Source organism: Mollisia scopiformis, assembly GCF_001500285.1.
Source record: "Mollisia scopiformis unplaced genomic scaffold LY89scaffold_32, whole genome shotgun sequence".
NCBI lineage: Eukaryota > Fungi > Ascomycota > Leotiomycetes > Helotiales > Mollisiaceae > Mollisia > Mollisia scopiformis.
In genome coordinates this window covers 218,065-242,216 of record NW_017263612.1, presented here as the reverse complement: position 1 = coordinate 242,216, position 24,152 = coordinate 218,065, and the positions used below count along the sequence as shown (strand labels likewise).

The 24,152-nt window shown below is 46.5% G+C and overlaps 12 protein-coding genes across 12 annotated transcripts; 7 read left to right on the top strand and 5 right to left on the bottom strand.

Annotated features, from left to right (window-relative positions):
• Positions 1–57: 57 nt before the first annotated feature.
• On the bottom strand, positions 58–508 carry LY89DRAFT_658821 (uncharacterized protein; the record flags this gene model as incomplete). Its single annotated transcript, XM_018212492.1, has 3 exons — positions 58–277; positions 325–392; positions 439–508. The coding sequence occupies 3 exons, from the start codon at positions 506–508 to the stop codon at positions 134–136; spliced, it is 282 nt and encodes a 93-aa protein (XP_018062835.1). The 3' UTR covers positions 58–133.
• A 144-nt stretch (positions 509–652) lies between these two features.
• LY89DRAFT_629602 (putative Ran GTPase-activating protein 1) lies at positions 653–2,292 on the top strand. The gene is made up of 2 exons (XM_018211211.1): positions 653–940; positions 1,004–2,292. Exons 1-2 carry the CDS (start codon positions 746–748, stop codon positions 2,057–2,059), a joined length of 1,251 nt encoding a protein of 416 aa, XP_018062834.1. The 5' UTR covers positions 653–745; the 3' UTR covers positions 2,060–2,292.
• A 266-nt stretch (positions 2,293–2,558) lies between these two features.
• Positions 2,559–5,201, bottom strand: LY89DRAFT_724952 (uncharacterized protein). Its single transcript, XM_018218942.1, has 8 exons — positions 4,889–5,201; positions 4,354–4,788; positions 4,205–4,242; positions 3,875–4,143; positions 3,701–3,822; positions 3,421–3,599; positions 3,275–3,350; positions 2,559–3,190 (listed from the first exon to the last, which is right to left on the bottom strand). Exons 1-8 carry the CDS (start codon positions 4,900–4,902, stop codon positions 2,674–2,676), a joined length of 1,650 nt encoding a protein of 549 aa, XP_018062833.1. The 5' UTR covers positions 4,903–5,201; the 3' UTR covers positions 2,559–2,673.
• A 1,102-nt stretch (positions 5,202–6,303) lies between these two features.
• Positions 6,304–7,227, top strand: LY89DRAFT_741841 (NAD(P)-binding protein; the record flags this gene model as incomplete). Its single annotated transcript, XM_018220762.1, has 1 exon — positions 6,304–7,227. The coding sequence occupies one exon, from the start codon at positions 6,304–6,306 to the stop codon at positions 7,225–7,227; it is 924 nt and encodes a 307-aa protein (XP_018062832.1).
• Positions 7,228–8,105: 878 nt separating this feature from the next.
• Positions 8,106–9,148, top strand: LY89DRAFT_599618 (FAS1 domain-containing protein; the record flags this gene model as incomplete). The annotated part of the gene is made up of 3 exons (XM_018210106.1): positions 8,106–8,549; positions 8,600–8,705; positions 8,793–9,148. The coding sequence occupies 3 exons, from the start codon at positions 8,106–8,108 to the stop codon at positions 9,146–9,148; spliced, it is 906 nt and encodes a 301-aa protein (XP_018062831.1).
• Positions 9,149–10,170: 1,022 nt separating this feature from the next.
• Positions 10,171–12,854, bottom strand: LY89DRAFT_788854 (amino-acid N-acetyltransferase-like protein subunit Mak10). The gene is made up of 7 exons (XM_018223201.1): positions 12,790–12,854; positions 12,598–12,738; positions 12,473–12,540; positions 12,293–12,421; positions 12,010–12,240; positions 11,499–11,954; positions 10,171–11,448 (listed from the first exon to the last, which is right to left on the bottom strand). The coding sequence occupies exons 1-7, from the start codon at positions 12,821–12,823 to the stop codon at positions 10,222–10,224; spliced, it is 2,286 nt and encodes a 761-aa protein (XP_018062830.1). The 5' UTR covers positions 12,824–12,854; the 3' UTR covers positions 10,171–10,221.
• Positions 12,855–13,078: 224 nt separating this feature from the next.
• On the bottom strand, positions 13,079–13,813 carry LY89DRAFT_658811 (uncharacterized protein; the record flags this gene model as incomplete). The annotated part of the gene is made up of 3 exons (XM_018212491.1): positions 13,079–13,524; positions 13,589–13,703; positions 13,782–13,813. The coding sequence occupies 3 exons, from the start codon at positions 13,811–13,813 to the stop codon at positions 13,444–13,446; spliced, it is 228 nt and encodes a 75-aa protein (XP_018062829.1). The 3' UTR covers positions 13,079–13,443.
• A 441-nt stretch (positions 13,814–14,254) lies between these two features.
• LY89DRAFT_658808 (putative cytochrome b-c1 complex subunit 2) lies at positions 14,255–15,921 on the bottom strand (the record flags this gene model as incomplete). The annotated part of the gene is made up of 4 exons (XM_018212490.1): positions 15,548–15,921; positions 15,305–15,479; positions 14,410–15,257; positions 14,255–14,350 (listed from the first exon to the last, which is right to left on the bottom strand). Exons 1-4 carry the CDS (start codon positions 15,812–15,814, stop codon positions 14,255–14,257), a joined length of 1,386 nt encoding a protein of 461 aa, XP_018062828.1. The 5' UTR covers positions 15,815–15,921.
• Positions 15,922–15,991: 70 nt separating this feature from the next.
• On the top strand, positions 15,992–18,540 carry LY89DRAFT_658805 (DNA directed RNA polymerase-like protein III subunit Rpc82). The gene is made up of 4 exons (XM_018212489.1): positions 15,992–16,120; positions 16,195–16,257; positions 16,369–17,139; positions 17,197–18,540. The coding sequence occupies exons 1-4, from the start codon at positions 16,112–16,114 to the stop codon at positions 18,352–18,354; spliced, it is 2,001 nt and encodes a 666-aa protein (XP_018062827.1). The 5' UTR covers positions 15,992–16,111; the 3' UTR covers positions 18,355–18,540.
• An 813-nt stretch (positions 18,541–19,353) lies between these two features.
• LY89DRAFT_690924 (mitochondrial carrier) lies at positions 19,354–21,051 on the top strand. The gene is made up of 8 exons (XM_018216197.1): positions 19,354–19,665; positions 19,717–19,754; positions 19,806–19,847; positions 19,900–20,013; positions 20,065–20,198; positions 20,253–20,430; positions 20,478–20,732; positions 20,789–21,051. Exons 1-8 carry the CDS (start codon positions 19,590–19,592, stop codon positions 20,876–20,878), a joined length of 927 nt encoding a protein of 308 aa, XP_018062826.1. The 5' UTR covers positions 19,354–19,589; the 3' UTR covers positions 20,879–21,051.
• A 157-nt stretch (positions 21,052–21,208) lies between these two features.
• Positions 21,209–21,466, top strand: LY89DRAFT_741834 (uncharacterized protein; the record flags this gene model as incomplete). Its single annotated transcript, XM_018220761.1, has 2 exons — positions 21,209–21,354; positions 21,406–21,466. The coding sequence occupies 2 exons, from the start codon at positions 21,209–21,211 to the stop codon at positions 21,464–21,466; spliced, it is 207 nt and encodes a 68-aa protein (XP_018062825.1).
• Positions 21,467–21,868: 402 nt separating this feature from the next.
• On the top strand, positions 21,869–23,872 carry LY89DRAFT_724945 (uncharacterized protein; the record flags this gene model as incomplete). Its single annotated transcript, XM_018218941.1, has 2 exons — positions 21,869–22,597; positions 22,661–23,872. The coding sequence occupies 2 exons, from the start codon at positions 21,869–21,871 to the stop codon at positions 23,870–23,872; spliced, it is 1,941 nt and encodes a 646-aa protein (XP_018062824.1).
• Between the last annotated feature and the right edge of the window lie 280 nt (positions 23,873–24,152).

The window sequence follows — 24,152 nt, the reverse complement described above, 5'->3', positions numbered from 1 at the left end:
GGGAGTTGTGATTTTCTATTCCGCATCCTATGCTGTGATGATCTAGATATTCCGATGCGCCAACAATGCCTTCCCCCAATGCCCAATCCTATTGTACAGTCTTTCTATTGCGTACGTCCTCATTCCTCTGGGTTTATGGTAGACTGAATCCGAAGCCTGCCATGCAGCTCTTATACTTGTCGATCGTAGTGGCGCAATCGTTCTGAGGGTCTTTCGCATTGCTGAAAAGCATACATTCGTCTCTTGAAGCTTTCTCCTCTTTGCATACGCAGCAGGGCTAACAAATGTAAGTAGAGAACACTCGCCGAAAATTGTGACTCCTACCTTAACTTTCACGCAAGCTTCGCCTTCAGTCTTGAGATCTTGGCCCATGTTTGCGCTGGTGGCGGTAGCTAGAAGTTGTTAGTTGAAATACATCAGAATGGATGGAAGACTTACGCATTGAAATTGATTTCGAGGCCATTGTGTGTTCAATGTCTGAAGCTTGAAGATTTTGGTAGTAATACATCCAGTACAAGGAGCTTGATAGTGGATTGGTAATTCGTGATTCGAAAGTCGGATCATGGCAATTATTAAATTATCCGGGCCGAAGGTTTTTCCGAAGCTTGTTCTAGCCTTATTGCCCCGCCAAAATTAGAAGATAGACCGAATACGTAGGTAAACAGCAAAGAAATTTGAATGCAGCCTGTACATAAAAACATCTGTCTAAACATCTTGCTTTATTACTCAACAATACTTCTCAAACATGGCGCCGGGCACAAAAATCTTTTCGCTTGAGGGCAAGGGTTTGAAGCTTGACACTGCTGCAGACGTCGAAGCGCATATCAAGCCGCTGATGGAGATGCAGGATGTGGAGGAGATTCGACTGCTCGGAAATACTTTGGGCGTTGAAGCCTGCAAGAGACTAGGCGAGGTCCTCGAGACGAAGAAGACTCTCCAGGTACATTCCCATTCTCTAAGAATCGGGCATCTTTGCGTGGAACTTTCGCACTGACCGTACTAGATCGCGAACTTGGCAGACATATTCACGGGCCGTCTTCTGAACGAAATTCCCCAAGCTCTCTCTTCTCTCCTTACCGCACTTCTTAAGCTGCCGAACCTTCACACAATCAACCTGAACGACAACGCTTTCGGGCTAAATACGCAAGCTCCTCTTGTTGATTTCATCTCATCCCATGTCCCTCTTCAACACCTCATTCTCAACAATAACGGCCTTGGTCCTCACGCCGGAATACTCATTGCCGACGCGCTTACTGCTCTTCATGGCAAGAAGGAGGAGGCCCGAAAGGCAGGCAAAGAAGTCCCTTACCTGGAGACTGTCATTTGTGGTCGCAATCGATTGGAGAATGGTAGCATGACAGCTTGGGCAAAGGCATATAGTCTGCATACTGGCGTTAAGGAGGTCAAGATGGTACAGAATGGGATTCGACAGGAGGGTATCTCGCATCTTCTGACGGATGGCCTACGACATGCAAAGACGATCAAGGTGCTGGATCTGCAGGATAATACATTTACGATTATGGGTGCCAAGGCGCTTGCTACTGTTGCACCTGGTTGGGGCGAAATTCAAGAACTCGGTGTCGGAGATTCGCTTTTGAGTGCCAAGGGTGGTGTTCTTGTTGCGAACGCGTTGGGCAAGGGACAGAACAAGAAGCTCGAGATTCTGAGATTGCAATACAACGATATTACTGCGAAGGGCTTGGAGGCTTTCGCCAAGGCAGCTAAGGATTCTTTGCCAGCACTCAAGAAGATTGAGCTCAACGGCAACAAGTTCTCTGAGGAAGATCAATACGTTATGGAACTCAGAGAGCTCCTCGATGAGCGAAAGGAGAAGCTTGCTGGCGACGTTGTCATGGAGGATGATTGGGGTCTGGATAGTCTTAGCGATCTGGAGGATGAGAGTGACGAAGAAGATGAGGAGGAAGAGGAAGAAGAAGCGGAGGAGTTAAGAGAAAAGCTTCTCGATGAAGCAGAGGAGGCCAAAGATGAGCCTACTGTGCAGGTCGAAGACAAAGAGGTCGATGCGCTTGCAGCCAAGCTTGACAAGACAGAGATCTGAGCTTCTCAGATAGGGAGTAAAGAGACGAGGCATTTTGAGCACTGACTTGGCTTCCCCTAGCGAGCATATACCCAGCATACTGTTCGTGCAGAGGTGTTTTTTGGGCATGCATACGAGACATGAAGGCAGGAATTGAAAAAAAGAAAGATGCACATAGATTCATACAATGATGACTTCAACCAGTGAGATCAAAACGGTGTGGCTACTCTGTATCTGCCGTGCTTTGAACATATGACCGCTTCGAATGCACACTCCACATTGTCGAGATGCTTTTAATCAGAATACTCTGCTCATTCAACCCTAGCGCTAGTGTTGCATCCAAATTCTCTTGAAGAACCATTCTTATTGTCTCGGTTGCGCATCACCTGTTGCAAATACAGTGAAGATAAGAAAAATGTTCTCTTCCAAGCCTGACACTTTGGCAAACTATTTTATGCTACTAATTTGGCGACAGAGCACAGTGTATTGAACAGCTTTTAATAGCATGTACAAATCCAAGCTTGTATTTCTTTCACTATGACTTTTCTTTGGGCAAAGTTCCAGTTCGCAATGCCAATAGACAGGCACTAACATTATTGCAGGAAAGTTCAGCGAGGACTTTTCTAACCATAAAGCTACAACTGAAGAGCCGGTTTCCACTTTGCATCCCACTTCCCGCTATGCAGCGAATTCGTCCCAGGGGCAACGGCGACATGACCCTGACCTCTGCAGAGTACCCAGAAAGCTGGGCCATGCGCTTTTGGAAACCATAGCATCCCCTCCATTTGCATTTCCAGTTGCCTTGGGGTAGCCCAACCCATCAACGAGGCCTCTCGCTTGATTTCTTCCGCATACCACCCCTTTAAGTCTCCCACAGCTTCCATCCCACCCATTGCTAAACACCAAAGCTTCAGCAAGCCAAGACCTTTCCAGTTAGCGATGCTTGATCTAAGGTAATGCTGTAGCTTTTGTGTCTGTAAAGAGGTTATCACACCACAGATGCCGAAGAGGCGACGAATCTCTGCGAGGTAGAGTGTGCATCCTATCCGGCACGCCTGTAAGACATTTAGATCGTCAGGAGCAGCAATGATTGCGTCGCCGGCAAGGCTCAATGTTCGGTGGAGCAGTGGAAACAGGTATCCAGTGGCGAAGCTAGATGAAACTCAGCTTGGTTCGTGCAATGAATTTTCTGGCAATGCTTCGAATTATGTAAAGTCTGAGGAAGAGCAAACTTACTCTCCGTTGCTTAGTATACGTCCATCTGTACGTTCCATTTCTCGTTTAAGGTGGTTATTGAATCTCAACAAGTCGCCTTTTTACGGAGTACATCAGTATATGACCTGCTACTAACAAGGGACGTCTGCACCATAATTGAAACTTACCAATGAGGATTAGCATGGTTACGTGACTTGGGAATCTATACGACCAGATGGTAAGAATGTCATCGATTTGGTTACTTATTGCTTGGCACGGTTGAAAACTGTCTATCTCGGGAAGTAATTTTTGGGGTAAGGGAAATCGTGGCTGTGAGTCCTCGATCGCAGACCCACCCACATCAGACCTTATTGAACATTAACCAGTTTTCCTTGGAGAGTTGATGTCAAAGATATGACAAGTGACGCTCAGAATTTGTTCAACACTGAAAGGAGTACAGCTACTCACCATCCAAGGAGCAACCTGACGGGTTTATTCGAATCAAGGGTCTCCACTCCGCCTCTTAAACGTATCAACTCTTCCACGCCTTTCATATGAGTCTGGCATGCGGCCAAGTTGCCAGTGTAAGCCTTTGTCCAAGTCAGTCTTCGAAAATATGTAAACAACGCGAAAATTACGAACATGATAGCACATAAACCCAGCCACCGCCCCGATAAAACCATCTGACGTTGCAGTTTTGACATCCTTTATTCGTTCGTTTATGGAGTTTATGGCCAACGCATGATGGTTCATGGCATCATAAGTTTCCGTTTGAGCGCCGGTGGGACGGCGACTGGCGATATTGAGCAGCGCATTTGATAAGACTTGGTGGAAGGCAGCCTCGTCCAGCATACCTACTGGCAGACATGCATCTCTGAATGGTCCAATATTGATGTATCGGTCGTCGAAGGCTAGGTGAAAAGCAGGTAGGATTAGCGATGAGGTATGGGAGGTAGAGAATGATCACCGTACCGAGATCAATGAGTTCCCGTATTCTGTCATTCATCTCCCTGCCAAATTGTTAGTAGTCTTTCTTCTTGCTGCCATGCAAGCATTGCGGGAGGTCAAAGCGAATCCAAGAGAGAAACACACAAATAAAACTTTGACAGCCAAATACTCACACAGGGAATTTGACAAAAGGATCGGAACGACCCGTCCATGTTCGGTCGATAGCGGGACGTTCTACATCTGCTGGTACAAATATTCCGTTCGGTGGCTGTCGATGTTGACTATCTGGGTACGACCCCGCCCCTGTACTTTTGGCGGGGTCATGTTGATGTGGAGGCTCTGGTTGTGCTAGTAGGGGACCATTCTCCTCTTGCGATTCGACCCATGGCAGCACTGGCGTCTCTCTGGGTACAGATAGCTGCTGTCGACCCAGTCGACTGATAGATTCGGGTGATTCCAGGGACGTTTGAGGGTAGCGGCGCTGCTTCCGTCTCGATTTGCCAATGTCGCGCATCACATGCTTTCTTATGATAGTGGATGTCTCTTTGCTTTTCTTCACGGAAGCCACTTGTGTAATGAATACTAGTTTCATAGCGGACTGCTTTTTGCTGAGAATATGTGCCAATTAGAAACATGATGCATTTTGTTTGAAGCCTGTGGCTGCTGCCGCAGGAGCATGAACATTTCTCAAGAGGGTTAATCACTCACTCGGTGATGTCCATTGTGATAGTTTTTGCACGGCAGAGTTGGGTAAATCAAACCAAAATGATGAGTAAAGGCAAGGTTAGGTCAAATGGGTAGTAGGTATAGAAAAGAGCTCGCCCCTGGTAAAGGTTACCCATGTTCAACAAGGGACCAATATCTAGAATTAGCTTAGTCGCTTGAGGCTGACCAGCTTAGGTCATGCAGATTCCTAGAACCTGGGGCCGTGCAAACACGACTAAGCACGAAATCAGCAAGGTGAGAAAGAGGATAGTATGATTCGGGTTTTGATGTGGATGCTCTCAAATCCGCCTGCTCCTCCGCCTCCAATTCATCCTATCCTCCTATCGTACCGACTCGGGAAGTGAAGGCGGTGGCAGAACTACAGTACATACAGTAAGCGAGCGGCTTATTAATCTGACCTGACCTGATCGTTCTCCATCTGCAAGAACACAACTTTCTTAACATTCAACTACTTTGTTCTATGCGTACAAGTTCTCGATCCTTGTGGTAGATAGAGGGGCAGGTCCGATTTTCCGAAGCTCAAGGATGGATGCTCATGTTATGGTCCACAGACTTGACAAGTTGGCATGATCATAGTTTCAATGGAACAATGGAGTAAGCAAAGTCCTCTTTCTTGCTAACATGTAAAAATCTTTGTGGGTTTCATTGATTAGTGTAATTTCGTCAAAGCAAGTGCCATGTGAAATGAGTCAAATAATACCACAGATGGGAAAAAGAAGCTCAGGTCAGCTAATGAATTGACTTCGCATAGGTATGAATAGCTCCCGACTTTCTGTTTAATGGAGCGAACACAATGAATGGCATCGCCTCGAAACCCCAACCTTTAATGGAGAAAATGAGTGTCAGAAACAACGATGTGCGAGTGCTGAAATATTCTAGCCCTGCCTTAGGTGGGTACCGCTTCATTGCCAGCGTATCACACAAGACACGGCTCACTTCGACCCTTGGGTCGGCCGACAACTCTCAAGGCGATTAGCGTTGTCTTTTTTTTTGCTTTCCGATTGCGTCTGAGAAAGCTCGTTGTTAGATATTGTCCGAGAGCGCGAGACGCCTCCAAAATATTTCTAATCTTTGATTTTTGTTGGTCATCAGTCTGTTCCTGCTCAGTTCTCGTTTCATGAGTTTTCTCGTCGCTACTAAATGTCCGAGAGCGCGAAGTGCCTTTCGTTTGGCGATTCAATTGCTGCTGCTTGAACAACTAAGTCATGTCGCTTCTGATTGTTGTAAAGTCCGAATGAAGCATGCAATGTGCGCTGAGGTTTGCCTAATGTGGACTAGCGGAGTTTCTCGAAGGGAAGTCTTGATGTACAAAAAGAATGTATCGAACGTCGAGAAGTGCCTCTATCGTTCTATCTCCATCTTTCAAATTTCACCTACATCTCTCACTAGCTGTAACAATGACCTTCCGACGGATCGCTATCGCTGGAGCTTCGGGGTTTCTTGGTCGAAAGATTATTGAACAGCTTTCCCTTGTTGTTGACATCACTCGATTGACTATCTTGACCCGATCGAAGCAGCCAGTCAAAACTTCCAATAATTCCATACTATCGTTCGTATCAATTGTGTCCTACGAGGACACCGAGGCTCTCGCCAATGTCCTTCAAGGGCACGACCTTCTAATATCAACCATTGCTGGGGCTGCAGCTGGCATGATAGACGCAATATTGGCCGAAGCAGCAGTCATGGCCGGTGTCAGACGATTTATGCCTTCTGAATACACTGTAGATGTTCTTCATCCACACTCCATCGCCTTCGCTGGATCTACGATCTTAGCTACCAAGCTTGCCAACGCAAGGAAACTCCAAACATTAGCTTCTGAGGGCAAAATTGAGTACACCACTTTGGTGACGGGAGCATTCTTGGATTTCTGGCTCTCGAAGGCTGTCAAAGGCATCGTGGATCTCGACAGTCACACAGTGATGTTGTATGACGGAGGTGAGCATCAAGTGACAGGATGTACCACGGACTTCATTGCTCAATGCGTTCGTGCTGTTGTCACCATGCCCGAAGATGCAACCAGGAACTCGCGAATAAGGATAGCTGAGGTACAGTTCAGTGGGAAGCAATTACTGGGCATTCTCGAAGAAGTGACGGGCGAGCAGTGGACTGGCGTCCACAAGGATACCGATGCTCTCGTGACCGAATCACTCATAGCGCTCAAGGGAGGTGATACGAGAAGCTTCTATGTTGGCCAGATTCTCAAGTTGGGGTTTGACGGAGAAGGATCATGCTACTTCGAAGAGGGATTGACACACGGGGAAGATGAGGTTCAAAGATTATCTTTGAACGATATTGTCCGACACAGTCTCGCCACCCGTTGAGGCGGGAGGATCTCAAGCTTTGATTCGACCGTATTATAATACTTCATTCTGCTTCCGAGCCCCTCATGTTTGTACACTTGGGTAATTCAATCATTTTCAATGACAAATGCTCGTTGGACAAGTTTCAATTACCCTGATTCACCACGTTTTCTTCTAGCTCCGGATTGGCTAGTTTCTCGTTGTTTGAAAATTTGAGGTTGATCATGCCCACCATTCTGGGGAAAGGTGTGGTAGAGGCTGTAACCGTTGTGGTATGCGGGGGCGAGGTGTCGCAACTATGAAACCCCACAAAATCCTCCTGTCAACTCCTGGAAGCCGTGCGCAAGCCACATAGAACTACAGTACTCTGGCAGCCCGCAAATCGAATACATTTTACATTTTACGATTGCTTCGGCTTTGATAGCGTTCAGTGTTTACTGATATGTACGCAAGTGCGATCTGTAGTCGAGCATAAGTGTAGTGCTAAGATTCCGAGGAATGCCAATTACGTCCTTCCCTGGCCCCCTCAAAAAGTTTCTGCAAGAGGAACTACTACCCACGCTGCTTCTTCCGAGTAACATATTTATCCTGCCAATCACAAACTGTCTTTCGATTTGCGAGACGCACTTCTTACGAATGTGTTAGTTGAGCTGACATTGTGCCTACCCAACATGTCTCATCCAGGAGATCTTCTTTGATCCAAAATGAATAATGTCTGGTCCTTTCGAAAGATGGTTTGGCATTCGCTGCATGTAGTGCTGAGCCGTATGCGTCATGGAGGGGTAGCATGGTGGGCTCTCCTAGTATAGTGCATGGCTTGTCGAGGATCAATATCAATTGGGAGTCAAGTCCGAAAACTGAGGAGCTGTCGATGTTTGTCTCCACATTACATGACCGAGATGCGGCGAATATATCTTCTTATTTTGACGTTCGTCGAGCACGCTTTTGGACAAGCTCTGCTATCCATACTTCAAAGCACGCCTGGCACGCTCAGTACCCTGAATTCTCTGATCAACTCTTCCACGACGGCGAAGAATCTACTGTCAACAGCGAACAATTTTACTTTCCTAGCACCATCGAATGATGCATTTAAGAAGTGGCTCGCTGACCAAGGTCCAACATCTCCAAGCCAAGATCTGATAGATGCGACTTTGAGCTATCACCTTGTCAATGGAGGCTTTCCCACTGTCTTGTTTTCATCGAAGCCCCAGTTTGTCTCTACCAAGCTGAGCAGTGCTGCATTTACAAATGTCACCAACGGCCAGGTCGTGGAATTGTTCCAAAATGGGAAAGAATCTGAATTCCTATCGGGATCGAAAACGTTATCAACAATAACTTCAGCGGTAAGTTGTCTTTGCCAACACTTTTTGATTGATGGCACTAACTTGCTTAGGATATCGTATGCACTGGAGGTCTAATTCATGTCATCGACACTGTCTTGGATGTCCCACAAGGACTAGTGACGGTCATAACTCAGTCTAATCTAACTTTCTTCATTGGTATGTCTCTCTATCTTGAAGCTTATCTCCCATGCTTGGGCCCAGCGTAGTCGATGACTGATACTTCTTTAGGTATTTTGAATCAAGGAGGATTTCTCAACGTTGCTGATCAGCCACTTGTCCTTCCCGTCCTCAATGGCCCCGGTGTGACTATCTTCGCACCGAACACCGCGTCCGCTCTCTCCAAATTTACCTCCCTCACTGCCAATGCCACACAATCCGAGCTCGGCGATGTGTTTAATTACCACGTCGTTCCGAATTTTTCTGGTTACAGTTCAAATCTCAGGAATGGCCTGGTATTGAAGACGATGCAGGGAGACAACCTGACGATTACCATACAAGGAAATGATACCTTTGTCAACCAAGCAAAGATCATCAGCACTGATTTCCTAATCGCGAATGGTGTGTTGCATACAATTGATAGGTATGTTGGGAAAGAATAGATAACTTACTACTGTACTAACACTTCATCAGTTTACTGGACCAGAATAACATCGCAACACCACCTCCACAACCTCCCGCTCAAACACAACCACCTACCCGTCCAGAAATCAATGCTGTCAATACACTCAAGACACCGATTAAGATAGGAATTGCCGTAGCTGGTAGTGCTGGTTTCATAATAATTATGTCATTGATTGCTTTATACATCCGGTGGTTCAAGAAAAAGCGAGCAGCAGATGGCCCACGAAAGATATCTGGACCATATGTGCAAGAGCTTGAAGGCGGTAGGAAAAACTACCATGGATATCGAGAAGAAGAACTCATAGATAGTGGGACCATTCGAAATAAGAGCGCAAGTTATGAGGATAAGAGATTAGAATTGAATGCGTCGGCGGTAGAATTGGATGGCAGAGAGAGAAGTCGGAGTAGGAGCAGAGGCAGGCCTGAGAGAGTTGCGGTGAAAAAGTTCTTCTGAAGTTGTTACAGAATGGAGTTGGTGTTCCCTGTATTTTCATCGTCAAGCGCGTTCGATATCCATCGGGTTATTCCATTTTGACTATGTTCAAGTTTTTATGGATAGAAATGTAATTGTCTATGTATGTAGATGTATGAAAATTTATCATTTATTGACGCCAGACAGATAATATCCGCAAACCCATTCCTTTGTATTACTTGGATAGGTGGTGCCTGTTATCATAGTGCATGTATATTTCGAGGGGCTTCTCTGTACTGCTAAAGCAAGCATACAGGTCAAGGTTGCGTAAATGCATTTCTTCCCAACTCACAGGGGCTGAGTTCGTGAGTTGGAGGTGCTCCAGGTATCTGTATAGATACCTTTCTGCTTCTGCAGTCGGCAATCACAAAAATAACAACACACTGTAAAGAACGACAAAAAGGCCATTTCTAGTCATCTCGATGATGACCATGAAGCGCAGGTAACATGGGTCTGAAATGCCGTAGCATGAGGTCTCATCAACACCGAGCAGAAAATTCACGTTCTAGCTATGAATACCATAAGTTGATTTGATTCATAGCAGGGATGAGAAGGCAGACTATGTGACCTAGCATAACATTATGATACAGGGACGACTTTCGGCACAATCCACCAATCATGATATCCTTTGCCGGATGGAGGTATCTCAATCTTAATCTTAGGTCGCCCATCGATTCCTGCTACCTCTACTGCCTTCTTCACAGACGCAATCGTGATGCTGGTGAATATGCAAGCCTTCAAACAAGCTTTGATGTTGTTCAGCCAGCTCTCATGGGAACCTTGGCAGTACGCATCCTTAGCACTGAGTTTAGTCAACACCTCGAATCCCTTCTTCGCTCCAACCGCACACTCGCTTGCAAATTTGAGAAGGTCGAGATTTGATTCTTCGGGTTGCATTATCGTCCGGGTCAGCTCGTCGAATGGTACCAGCTCCGGAAGACCAATGCCGAGGAAAGGCTTCATTCGTACTTCATATCGCATGGAGTCGTTGCTATAAGGTCGAGGAGGTGATTTGATAAGAGATAATCGACTGAGGACTGTGAATAAAGAGGAAAGCGAATCTGCAAAGCCATACGTTGCAGCAGCTTCCATGCTAGAGAAATCGATGAAGGATACAGCTCTCGTATACTCTAAGATCTTATTGCTGGGTACCTTAGGATCCTTGCGAGCAGCAGCAAAGCCGCGCACATCGAAGCCTCTAATCCGCTCGAGGTGACGATATCGAGTTCTGACCAAGTATTGGAGGTACCAATACATTCCTGCCAGCTCGTCCTGCTGATAAGTCTCGAGCTCGAATCCCATCTGCACTATCCATTCCATTTGCTTAAGCTTGTAGAAATAAGCCCATGACGACAGTGGAAATGAGTATATGGGTTCCGTTGAGATCTGTTGGTCTAAAATTGGTGCTTCCATGGTAAAGTCCCTCAGCTCCACATCAAGCTCCTCAGCATCAAGTTGAAGAGTATCCCAGTCCACAATTGTGTGACATAAGCTCCGTCGTATTCGACATCTGTTTTGGCAAATTGTGCGAAGTAGATCTAGGTATGAGCCTGCCGCTCGCGCACGGAATGTCTCCATGCGAAGTGCCATCTGGTGCCGGAGATCGTGCGGGACTTCTATATCATCATTATCACGATCCAAAAGCTTGTGGTTGGGGAGAACGGTAGATGCCAAATCGTCATCAAGGATGTGGCGAATAGATTTGTCACCCAGCATTATCATATCTGCAAATATGTAATGTTGTAGCAGTGTGCGTACATAGACCGATGGCTGGGGCTTTCGACCTTGAAATAAGATGACAAAAGTCTTGGTCTACAATTAGCTGTGGCCAGTGAAAGACTTCCGGGCAAACATACTAGGAGACTCTGGCTGTTATAATAATTGAGGACTTCGACAGCCACAGCTGCATCTCGGCAGAGTCTTTCCAGGTGATCAAAAGAGGATTCTTGACTGACTTGCACAATTGGTCGTGGAGGCACCGTACTCGCCAACTTTCGCTGAATCTTGACACTGAACGAGAATGGGCTTGGTTTGCCGAACTTACTCGAAGACTTCAGAAATGGTAAGAATTCTCCTAGTGTCTTCCAGTGCTGTGCGATAGCATCGGATGTACTAGAATCGGCTACTTCCACAGTCTCTAGGAACTGTGCTCGAAATCGAAGACGGCAGTCAAGGGCTTTTTTGACATCTGGTGACACATCGTCGGAGATCGCTAGGAGTCTCGTGGTCTCCTCAAGAAATTGAAATATGTCATCGTGTTCGATTCCCTCGAGCAAACTTCTGTTGAACGTATGCGTGACGAAATCTTCTTCCTAGTAACGGCTGTGAGAACAATTTTCGTCTACTTTGAAAGTCGCACTTCCTTACCTCGTAGAAGTGCTCTGCTTTGACACGGTTGTTGATGTAAGAGCAGGTCTTGATTAGGCCCAAACAGTATGCTCTTAGAATCCGGACAGTCAGTGGCTCATGGATGCTAGAGCCATGCCGAGTGTCAAAATACGTTTGCTGGATGCTTAGCGGGCAGGGTGACAGCAATTTGTCGATGTAGAGGCTTGTGAAGATCGTTTGTGCGAGAGGATAGCCCATATGCCAGGCCATCTGACTATGTTAGCAACGTTGTGTCCTGTATTTCCTTGACGAGAGTATGTACTTCATGACACAATAGCTGATCAATGATCCCAATTATCTCCTCAGGAAGTAGGCTTTGACTGAAATCGTATTCATCTTCCATGGTTTCTCCAGGCTCGAGACAACCGCTGTCCATCTTTCGGTCCATTATCTATCAGCTACTATCAGCTTGAAGAGCGTCCGAAACATCCAAAACACTCACCTCTAAGGCACCAACAGATTCAAATAAGGTAAAATAGGGGTCTTTGACGAGTTGCCCAACATCGAGCTCTGTGTCAGGCTGTTAACACGTGATCTCATACTTGTGCGTAGGTAGATAGCACGTACGCTGGGCGGCGTTGGCAAACTCGGCCGTCATATCCATGGCTATGACTCCTTTACTCTTCAACTTGGGAGCAGGAGGAGGTGCTGAATCGTACATGGCGAAAGCGTCTCTTGCGCCATCGTTGATATCAAGATTTGCTATCTCTGAGGCGCGCATTGTAAGCTTATGCATTCAAGAGCGTGAGGTATCCTTGCCTTGCGAGACAATATCCGAGCCATTGCTACTCATGATTGTGCACTTTCTCTGTTTCGTAAATTCGATATCGGGTTTAGAATAAATTTTAGCACCAATCTTCTCAAGGCAAGGCTACGGCTGGGGCTCGCTTCGGTAAAGCACCAGAAGGTGTAAAAATGAAAGAAAGGATTCTGAGAAGGAAAATTGAAAGGTGATTCCTTAAACCTTGCATCGACTGAGAGACTTTAGGACAAGGTGACTTGCAGAAGCTAATTATCTCCTATGTGTTCACATTGCATGGTAGACATGGTTGATTAAAGCTTCACTCCCTACGGACTTTATGAAGGTCTGTGACTGTCCTATGATTTTGATATCCGCTGAGCCTCGTCTTTCCTTGTTGGTAGCTGTGCATCCTTTGCCTGCAAGGATAGAAGGATGGATGATGGTAAGTCACAGCAAGTCTTTGTAGTGTAGCTACTGTAGAATTGTAGTCCAACAAAAGCGCAAGGTCACAACATGCACTTTTCACAAGTTATGCCAGCACTTTGGAGGGCTTTTTGATTTTGGATGTTCGTCCTCAAATAATACACATGTACAAGCCTCTCTTGACTTTCTCGCAGACCGCTCCACGCCTATGTTCCTTCAATCTTCCTCAACCATGCCAAAGACCGTATTTAGGATGTGTGGGAAGCAGCTTCTGTCGCGGCGGCAGCATTGGCGTCCGCAACGCTCTTCACCTCGCCTTGTTTTCCGTTCTGTATCGAATTCTCCATTAGCTCCCTATTTCTGGTAGACCACTCTGTTCGGGGTAGCACTCACGTTCCACTTGGCGAATTTCAACTCCATCTCTCCTCTTCGCTCAGCTGCCAATCGCTTGTCATCCTTCAAGCTTCGTCGGACGACTCGTGCGGCGACTGAGAGGTATTTGTTGTAGCTGCGAGGTTTGATCAGTCCAAGTTCACTCCATCGTGGTATATGCTTCAATTGGTGACAGGATGGTACAATTACATACGTGAGACCAGAAGCTTTCCACGCGAATGCCATTGTGTCTGATGGTAGATTATTGAAGTGAGGTGTAGCGTTCTGATAATTTGTTTCGGAGGACGTGGAGCTCAGCAAATCTGGGCTCGGAAGCAGGAGCGGAATTTGCCGAACTTGACACGTGACAATCAAAGGCCAATATACACCCCGAAGTATTTCTTGAAGCCTACAACGAACAATCTTTCGTTGAAAGCAAGGAGGAGATACATCTTCGAGCTCACTCTATACATCACGTACTGTATCGTGTTTTCGGAGTCATTGCAGAATTCTACCTTTCATATCTCAAGCGGGCTTTCAATCATTACGCTCATACTTCACAATCTCAGATACCGGAAAGTACCAGGGAGACATTTTGGACATAGTAAATTTGCGCTTATATCTACAGTACACTCTAAGGCTGTTGATACAACCCACCGCTTCCCCTCACCGTAGACTCCTAGCCATCTATATCTTAAGACCAAGTTCTTCAGCATATGGAAGAACATAAAGATCTCCAACAGCCGAGACGGTAGCCTTGCCTTCCAAAAGTCCTTTAGCTGCCTGTGATATTTGTCAGTTCCCGAACGGGCCAAAACAAGCTTGTGTTGGAAATGATTTACCGATTTCAGCTTGTCAGCAGTCACCGACTCCACACTCTTGCCAACCTCATCGATTTGGAATGGCTTGCCGCCGTGGATGAGACCTGATCCTGTCGCAACAAGTCCAGACTCAATGTTTTGACCTTCCTCCAGAGCACGGTATTTGGCGAGAGCAACAGCTTTGGTGAAATCTTCTTTGCTGATAGAGCCCTCCGAGACGCTTTTGAGGGCCTTAACAGCTTCGGCAGAAGCATCACGAATAGCTTGCGCGGAACCGCTGAATTGAATAGTCAAAAGTCCAGCATCGGAGTAGGCAAAGTGGGTTGTCGAGGCACTGGCTCCTGGGAAAGCTGAGATTGCTTTTGAGAGAAGTGAGAAACCAGAACTCCATTTGATGCTTGACTTGCCGCCAAGAAGAGCTGCAAGAACGGCAATTTCAGGCTTATAGGATCCTCCAGAGGTAAATGAACTCGAGCCAGGGAAAGCAATGACCAAAGAGTTGCCGGAGTCATGTGCAATTCGCTCTTCACCACCATAATACTTTGTGGCCTCACTCGTCAGTCCGACACCCGAGCTTGAAGTCTCCTTGAAGAATTCGCCCACCCATTTGGCCAAATCAGCTTGACTAGCACCATTCGCGACCACTGCAAGGTTTGGCTTCGAGTAGGCACTGGCAGCGAACTGTGCAATGGATTCATCGCTGAGGTATTTCGTCAATGGGGTCGAAGAAGATGGGTACAGAGGCGTTCCTAGACCTCGGTGGAATGCTAGTCCATGAGCGGAGTTGATTGCCAATTCTGAGACGTCTGCAAGCAGCTTCTTCTGGGAGAGCTTGATGAGAGGCTCGACCTCCTCGTGGTATTCATGGGCTGGAACATGTTAGTGACTGGGAATACAGAAAGACCATCTGCCATACGGGTATATTTGGTTTGTGAGATCACTTCGCCGAGCAGTTCCGTAAAATATGGTAGATCTTCTCGAAGGAACTTGGCTTCAATCACTAACGCTTCTCGAGTGTGATGTGCGTTCAATTGGCCCCCAAGAAGCTCAGACTCTCTAGTGATTCGCAGAGCTGATCGTTTGTAGGTGTTCTAAGTGTCAAATACAGGTTAGTAATACTGCGATTTCAGATAGAAACAGAAGAGGCATTTCGGCTCACCTTGAATGCGAAGTGCTCAAGGCCCGACGTCAAACCTGGGGCAGATTGATATCTGGTACCGGCCTTCGCAATTACAGCAAGCTTCGTCGTAGGTCCTGCCACATCTCTGCTGGCTACTTTCACGCCGCTGACATCCGAACTATCGTATGAGAAGCTTGTTGATCCGGACACGGCAGCAGCGAGGCCTCGACGGTTGCTCGGCTTTGCACAGCATTGCCTACGAAGGGCAAACTGTGCATTTCGTCCAATCGCCGACCGTGATATCATTGTTCGGGGGAGATTGGTAGTCGTGGAAAGGCAATGGCTTTACAAACCCGGTTGAAGTCGTCGAGAGCTCATACGAGGAGGTTTTCGGTTGCTGCTAGATCAACTTTGGTTCGCTAGCGCGAAAATAGCTAAATTGGCGGGGACTTTTTTTGAAGGTGCTTGTCCCCCACCGCGAATAAAACACAATCCAAAATACCTAAGTTCTTCCACAATTCCAAACCTCAACTTCGTCAATGAAGCACCGGTAGTACTTGTGGAAGCTCTAGAGATCGTGGGATACTCTCTAGCAGCAACGAGATGGCTCCAGTAAGTTTTTACTTTCCAGCAGCGCACGACAATTCCGCTCGCTTCAGCCTGGCCTGTGACTGACTGCCATACAGTCAAAGAACGCTGTAGAGCTTATGGCTCTGCTCGTCGATGAAGCTTATGGCGAATTAACCTCCGTACGTTGTTCATCTTCGCCGCGCATGAAATTCTTCACCACATGCAAGCCACATCTTTGTGACAGGCTGAGTTGATCATGTTGGTTTGCTCCATTCTGACATGCCATACAGCGGATATTCACGATCCTTCTCCGAAGAGGAAGACTTCCGATACGACTCCTTTCCATGCATACCCTCCTTACTCCTCGTCAATTGCGACATGGCCTAGCAGTTCTCATCCAGCAGGGTCTTGTCTACCACAATCTGGAAGTCGATACTGGCACTACATTCTACGAAGCAAACGATGATGCTGCATATGGATTGGCTCGCGCTGGAAAGATCATGGACGTGGCTGAGAATCGATTTGGACCTGCTGCGAGGGACGTTGTGCACAAGTTATTCCTGCTTGGCCATTGCAGCGTGTCCGACTTGGTAACGGCGTATGAGTCAAAGAACAAAGATCATGCCAATGGCAATGCTGAAGGGTCTTCCACGATTACAAACGACGTCAATGGACAGAGTGTTTCACCTGTTGACTCAATCGGTCAGCTACATTCAGTGCTGATCCAGTTACTGGATTCTGGGTTTGTCGAGCCTGTGGTCCGGAGCATGTTCCACAGCCCAGAGGATACTCATAGTATGATTGAGCGGCAGATCCTTCAAGAGAGTTTCGGAGGTAGTACGAAAGGCGCGAAGCAAAAAGACGAGTTGAAGCTCAAGATCAAGAACCGAATGAACGCCATCCGAGCCGAACGCGAGTGGAAGGGAAACGCTAAGAAGAGACCTCTGAATGGGGAACACATCAATGGTATCAATGGCACGAACAAGCGAAGACGACTCTCGAATGGCAGCAGCACTGTCAGCGGTGATCCTTTGATCGAAGATGACGGCTCAAGACTTGACGTGGGTTTCTCCAGCTGTTAGAAGCAGGAATAGATTTGATGCTAATCTCAATTGAAGCCGACATTGGTCATACACATAAATTACGAAAAATGCAACGTTGCGCTTCGTAACGAGGCCCTTGTAGCATTTGCGAAAGAACGAATCGGCGAGATCACATCACTCATTTTTGCTCAGGGTCTTGCTATACTGGAGAAGAAGATTCCAAGATGCCGGATAAATCCAAGCATAGACAAAGTCGTCGACCTTCCGGATGGCCCTGGCTTTACAACCAAAGAGCTCACGACTGTTCTCAGCAAAGCAGTCAACCCCGGCACGGGAATTGGGAAAGCTTCGAGTGGTGAAGTCAATACCAGAGCTTTGGAGAGATTAGAATCCAGAAAGCACAAGTCTGAGGAGGTCAAAATCGAGGGTGATGTTAGCATGGGTGACGGCCCGGATGAAGAACCAACAATCAATGGCCATACCCACCTTTCAGATATCGAGGATGATGACGACCCTTTCGAAGAGGGCGACAAATCCAACCCAGCGAAGCGCCGCAAGCTTGTAACTTTCCAAGCGGAGTCCTCAGGTGACCGAGAAAATCGTCTGGAACTAGTCAAGAAACACTTGATGCTACTCGCAACTGATGACGCCAAATTCCTCCGCAGAACAGGCAACAACGGCTACGGCGAGTGGACCTGTGATTTCGAAACTCTCGTGGCAAAAATGCAAGAAAGCGAAGTTGATGCATTGCTCTTGGAGAATTTTGGTATCTCTGGTCATCGTCTAGCAAGAATGTTGAGGAGATTGGGAAAACTTGACGAGAAGACCATGGTGGATACCGCAAAGCTCAAGCCTAAGGATATTCGTACTAAGTTAGCCGAAATGCAGATGGCCGGTGTGATTGACATTCAGGAGGTACCAAGGGACAGCAATCGCACAACCAATCGTACTATCTTTCTATGGTTCTTCGATGAGGCTCGAGCTGCCACGATGGTGACAGAGCACACCTACAAAGCTATGTCACGAATTCTTCAGCGGTTGGACATTGAGAGGCGACGAGCTCATGATGTTTTGGCCTTGACTAAGAGATCTGATGTCAGAGATTTCGATCCTGAAGTCTACTTGGATGCAAATCAGTTGAATGACTTCCGAGCCATTGATGCGAAGATCGACAACCTCTTGTGCCAAATAGGACGACTCGATGGATTGATTGGCCTTTTCCAGGAATTTTAGCGCAGTGATTTCAGCGGAGCCCTAACTTTGATGGCATGTTATGGATGTGAAAAAGATGCATTGGGCAGGCGTTATTTGCTGCATTGGATGGCGTTAAGAGTCAAGCTGCGAAAAGCACTGACAACTTTGTGATACCACTCATCTGCTTCTGAGCTCAACGAGAGCTGTCAGATAGGCGAAATACATATTCGATTTGTAAAATGGCTTTGATGCTCTTTCCGTTCTTTTGATCCATGTTGCTGAATTCAAGTGAGGATATGATCCGCGACGGTAACTAAAACTACCAGCTACAACAATATCTTGATTCGTTTACTCACTATACGATGCATAGCCTACTTCGTACCTTCGTGACGCTCTTTACTCGCAACTGCTGGCTAATGATTCTTGTTGGCGGTCATTCCTGGGTAGTTACGAATGGAGTCCCCCAGCAACTTCCTTCTGCTTTTCTCCAGGAGCGATACCATGAATATTACGGAACTTGGAACTGTCTCTAAAGGAAAGCACAACCTGAGGCGATATTAGAAAGAAGTGTGTTGTTTCCGAGGGGTAAGGCATGTGCCGCGCCGAATGTAAGATACAACTAGATCCTCCACAGTCCCCATAACATAGAAAGCAGAGTATGCTATGATGATGAACCAGTTGGGATCTCTGTCAAGTGAATTGTGAGGCACTGAAACGCCATGGAAAATTAAGTTAACATATTATTCGTTCTTCATAGGACATAATAATGCTAGCTATTAGAGTATTTGAAGTTAGTACGATCAAAATATATGTAACAATGACAAAACAGTGCGTATTGAAGTTAGAGAATCTCGAGTATACTTTATGCACCTGCCCCAATACTGGTTGGAAGAAGCGCCCATTGCTATCACATGAGCCATAGGTTTGGAAGATTGTCTTTTTAGCAACGTGTTGTTAGAAGGGTTGCACAAGACCAGATTGAGTAATTTCGACCTAGAACTCAAGAAGTGATGAATATATTGAGAATGAGGTCGACGACTCGGGGTTAAGAGAAGCTAGCGGGAGAAATCTGGGGCCGACGCGAACCCCTGTCGCATATGCAGTTATCACGCATGTGCAAAGAAAAAGTTGATCATTTGAGAAGAATTCTGCATCGACCTTCCCCACATCCTTCCACGCCTGAAAAGCTCGTCCAAACCCGTGGACAAGCTGTCGACTCGATTTCTCGTTCTTTCTCAGACAATTAGGTCCCAATTGCAACCAATTCCGTCAAGATGTCCCCAATCGCTGCAGCAGGAGCCTCGAAGGACTACAAGAAGGAGTCGACACTGGCACGATTATTAGGCTCAGGTACGTTTGGAATTGGAGCTGCTGCATCGAATAATCTGCTAATTTATGAAGGTTCCGCTGGAATTGCTGAACTTGCTGTCTTCCACCCTGTATGCTCGAAGCAGAATTCATGGAGATAAGGATTATACTAATGGACAAAGGTTGATACTATTGCAAAGCGTTTGATGAGCAATCATGGCAAGGTAGAGCCTCAAGAACCTTTCATGCTGCATGCCGTATGCTAATATTTCAATGATTACCTCTGCATCACAGTTAAATACGGTCATCTTCAAGGACAAAGCCGGTGCGCCAGTCGGCAGGAAGTTCTTCTCTCTGTTCCCAGGACTCGGATATGCTGCAGGCTATAAGGTTGGTGGTGTATAAAGCTTGGGGAATGCAGCAGCGCTTATGCAACAATAGGTTTTGCAAAGAGTGTACAAGTATGGAGGGCAACCCTTCGTCCGAGACTACCTAGCCAAGAACCACGGCGATTTCTTCGACCAGACATTTGGACCGAAGACTGGCAAAGCGATGATGCATTCATTTGCAGGCAGGTCAGTTCTTGAAGATAACCACGATTTCAAAGTTGGAAGTTAACGACTTAAAAGCTTGATCGGTATTGGTGAAATTGTCCTTCTACCTCTCGATGTCCTCAAGATCAAGAGACAAACAAATCCCGAAGCTTTCCGTGGCAGAGGTGTGGTCAGAATTGTGAGAGACGAGGGCTTTGGGCTATATAGAGGTTGGGGATGGACTGCTGCCAGAAATGCTCCAGGATCCTTTGCTGTCAGTTGTCGATCCATTTATCCCGCTCATTACTGACACTTGAAAAGCTCTTTGGTGGATCGGCTTTCACGAAAGGATATTTCTTCGGCCTGTCGGATTACAACAAAGCAACCTGGTTCCAAAATTTTATTGCTTCGATTGCAGGTGCTTCAGCATCATTGATCGTGTCTGCACCTCTGGACGTGATCAAGACTCGCATCCAAAATCGAAATTTTGACAATCCAGAAAGTGGCTTCAAGATTGTTGGAAGCATGATGAAGAACGAAGGTATCACAAGTTTCTTCAAGGGTTTAGTACCAAAGGTATGTTGATATTGTGTCTAATGCGTGATTCAACCCGGCGGCTAATATTCGCATAGCTCTTAATGACGGGCCCGAAATTGGTGTTCTCTTTCTGGCTTGCTCAAACCTTGATTCCTGCCTTTGATATTGCTCTATCAAAGAAATAGACTAGCTAGCTACTGTGATTTTTCAGGTGTACAAAATGACTAGATCAGGGATCGGGGAAAATGGCGTTTGTCAGCTAGCAGAATAATGCCCAACTTCTCTATACATACTTTAACGCACCCAGACTTGGAAAAATTCACAGAATTCTCGACTCCAATAACTCTATATTGCAAAGACTGTCTTGGAAATTTAATCCTCTTTATGATCATGTGATGTGTTGAGCGTTTGGAGATCCAATAAATTTCGGGAGCATCCGCAGAACCTCATATCCCAAAATCACCACCACGCCTTGAGATTAAAGCTCTTGAACGAACTCAAACTTTTCTTGCAAAATGCCTGCCCCAGCCTATCTGATCTCCAAGGTCGCCGACCCAGTCTTCGCTGTATTCATCGGTCTCTCTGCAGCTGCGACTCGTATTAACCGCGAAGAAAAAGAACTCGGGCATTCTACGCAGCAGACAATAGATGCAGGATTGAGGTATGCTCTGAGATTTGTTTTGGAAAGTAATTCCAACCTAACATATCACAGGAGAATTGGACTACGAGGTCAAGAAGCGGCAGTAACCAAGCGCGAACAGGCTGACTCGTGAGGGGATGTCTCCTATTGATGGAATGAACGAGTTTTGATTGTCATTGGGCGTCGATATATAGGTGTGAATATGCAGACAGATATCACAGGCCGAGCCAAGTTGCAATGGAAGAAACGAGGCCAGGAAGCACCTTCTTTCGAGGACACAAATATTATGGAAGGAACGCCCTAGCATGACTACCATTTTAAGACTATCTGCCATCTTTGGCTGAAAATTCAAGAACAACACCAAGTCAATTTTGGACAACCCTCGCTGTATTCGAGTACGTGGGCTATCAATACCAAAATCAATCATTGAGCGTCATTGGTATACATATCTTCACAACACGCATACATCGTTTCTGTCATTATACGCTTCAATTCGTTCTTCGGATAACCTTTCAGCGTCAGCCTTGGGCCAACAATGGCGTCTCTCAGCATCCTCGACGACGACAGAAGGCCTACTCCCGATTTCTTCTACAAACGAACACCAGATCCAGCAGAAATACTCGCACTTTCCGATGAGCTGAAAGTGTTTGCTGAGCCCAAGCCGTTGATAGACCATGATCTTAACAACTACCGGCAAAGACTGTGGTCTTTCGATAGTGAAGGGAGCCTTGAGAATGAATTTGCGTTGAAAGACGAAAGCGAAGGTACAGCTAAAGATATCGTGTCGGGATCGAATGTCATGAATAACAAGAACGATGCATCTTCCACTGGCTCAGGGAGACCTGCCTTGAAACGATGGTACTTTCGGCACACTGCAGATGACACACCCCAGAAGATGCCTCTTCCACGAGATCAACGACTGAAACATACATCGTTGGTTGAAAAGGCGCATAATGAACACCAAGATTGGAATGTAAGCCCTGCACGACAGGAAGTAAATGTTGGCCAAAACAACATCGAAGAAGAGTCTAGCCTTTCTTTCAGCCATCCTTCTCTAGTTGATGCGCTGGATTTTGGTCTTGAGATTCCGGAGCACCTCGTCACACTGTCACCAACGCCAATTACAGGGCTCGTTCAGGATTCAAGCATTTCAAGTCATTCGGAAGAAGAAAATATATCAGAAGATAATCGAAAGATTGTGGCACGCCAGCAGTATTATAACCGTCGGGGAGTGCTCTGGGACTGTGCTGCAATGTTGCTCGAAGTAAGTCTACTGCACGGAGACCTTCCCAAGCTGGGCACACATCTGATACTAACGATTATGCAGACTTTCTCCCTCCACCCTTCAAGTTTGACAGAATTTGAATTCACGAAGCTCGTTTGCCTCCAAGGATACGAGATATTTCAGTGGCTAGTAACGAATTGCCGCTATTTTGTCGAGCGTGCGGAAAGCCAATGGCATCAGGCGAATGGTCTTCTGAGAAACAACGCCGGCCTTGATGGGTTGAATACAAATTTCATGGATGATTTCCTGTGGATGGAGGCGAATGACCAAGTGTCTTTTATTAGATCTTACAAGCGGTTACAGCTGGAAGCTATGGCTTTAAGGGAAGGCGTCCGATTGACCAAGACCGAACTTGATGCGCTCTGCATGTTGAAAGATGAGAACAAGCTTGCAATTGTTCAACTTTACAAGGACGATGCGGTTCAAGCCTCACTTCGCAGATTGAGAAGTCTGAATGAGAAGGCGAGTCAAGAGTCTAGTAACGACCAAGAAACCGAACCCCAGAAAGCAGATAATTTGCACCTCAAATTTCTCTATGGTTTTGGTCACGAGAAGTGTGAGAATTTCCAAGATCTGGTCTGGATGGATAGCAAAGGCGTTCCAAAGAGAAAGACCCAGGATGGAGAAACGGCTACTCGAGAACCTACAGAAAATCTGCCCGAGACGATCAAAGAGACAGATGCCCTCGAACCCGCATTTGTTCGAAATGCCACGTCGTGTGAAGTCGAGACTCGCGTTCAGTCGAAGGTTGTGTGGGACCTCAACGCCTCTCAGAGGCACTCCGAGGCTTCAAATAGCAGCTCGGAAGCTTCAAGAGGCAGCTCCGACAAGTCACCCATCGCACCCTCAATCTTTGACGGGCCGATGCTTATGGACCCATGTCTAGAGGATTCGGTCTCTGAGCATATCATTTTAGAAAGTGTTCATGGCGTGAAACTCGAGCCTGTACCAACTGTAGCCTCGTTCCTTTCGGAAGTTGAGACTTTGGTCGGGGGCAGAGATGACTTGCCACAGCTCAAGCGCCACAAGATCTCATATAACGACCTTCGAGGCTTGGCTACTACTGTCCAGCTTGCAAACAACATTCGGCATAGTAGCGAAAACTGCGATGAGGGTTCTGATTGGGATTTTAGTCCTCCGAAGTCATTGAGAAGAAAGGCTAGTAGGTTGTTGGATGCCTTCAAGAAGCCTTTCACCTTCTCGAGCGGCAAGAGAAATCGGCGCCCTGTGAAAGACTACTTTGACAGAGAATGAGATCGAATGAAAGCTTGAAGGAGGGTGGAACAGGATCGTTGTGTATTAATAATGATATTCAGTGTTTCGAGAGGTTTTCTGTAGTAATTAGGAGCCTGTGCATGGTAGCCGTGCTCTCCAATGAAGTATGAATTACTCAAGCTGCGGTTTGTCTTGAGGTGCTTGCCTGGGCTCACGATACAGCTGGGGGTAATGATCTTTGAGACCAGTGATACAAATATTTTCCGAAAGCCTTTCCTTCGTCCAGACAGATTCTGCACAATTATTGTTTGTATGGATT

Bases quoted from the DNA above. Each gene is read 5' to 3' on its own strand.
- LY89DRAFT_629602 (XM_018211211.1), top strand. From the start codon at position 746: ATGGCGCCGGGCACAAAAATCTTTTCGCTTGAGGGCAAGGGTTTGAAG. The intron at 941-1,003 runs GTACATTCCCAT...TGACCGTACTAG, and splicing joins AGACGAAGAAGACTCTCCAG to ATCGCGAACTTGGCAGACAT.
- LY89DRAFT_724952 (XM_018218942.1), bottom strand. The intron at 3,823-3,874 runs GTTCGTAATTTT...ACTTGGACAAAG, and splicing joins CTGGGTTTATGTGCTATCAT to GCTTACACTGGCAACTTGGC. The intron at 3,351-3,420 runs GTAAGTTTCAAT...CTCCGTAAAAAG, and splicing joins AACCATGCTAATCCTCATTG to GCGACTTGTTGAGATTCAAT.
- LY89DRAFT_788854 (XM_018223201.1), bottom strand. From the start codon at position 12,823: ATGAGTAGCAATGGCTCGGATATTGTCTCGCAAG. The intron at 12,541-12,597 runs GTACGTGCTATC...AGCCTGACACAG, and splicing joins GTTTGCCAACGCCGCCCAGC to AGCTCGATGTTGGGCAACTC. The intron at 11,955-12,009 runs GTAAGGAAGTGC...AGCCGTTACTAG, and splicing joins AAGCAGAGCACTTCTACGAG to GAAGAAGATTTCGTCACGCA.
- LY89DRAFT_658805 (XM_018212489.1), top strand. The intron at 16,258-16,368 runs GTACGTTGTTCA...CATGCCATACAG, and splicing joins CTTATGGCGAATTAACCTCC to CGGATATTCACGATCCTTCT. The intron at 17,140-17,196 runs GTGGGTTTCTCC...TCTCAATTGAAG, and splicing joins ATGACGGCTCAAGACTTGAC to CCGACATTGGTCATACACAT.
- LY89DRAFT_690924 (XM_018216197.1), top strand. From the start codon at position 19,590: ATGTCCCCAATCGCTGCAGCAGGAGCCTCGAAGGACTACAAGAAGGAG. The intron at 20,199-20,252 runs GTCAGTTCTTGA...ACGACTTAAAAG, and splicing joins ATGCATTCATTTGCAGGCAG to CTTGATCGGTATTGGTGAAA. The intron at 20,431-20,477 runs GTCAGTTGTCGA...ACACTTGAAAAG, and splicing joins ATGCTCCAGGATCCTTTGCT to CTCTTTGGTGGATCGGCTTT.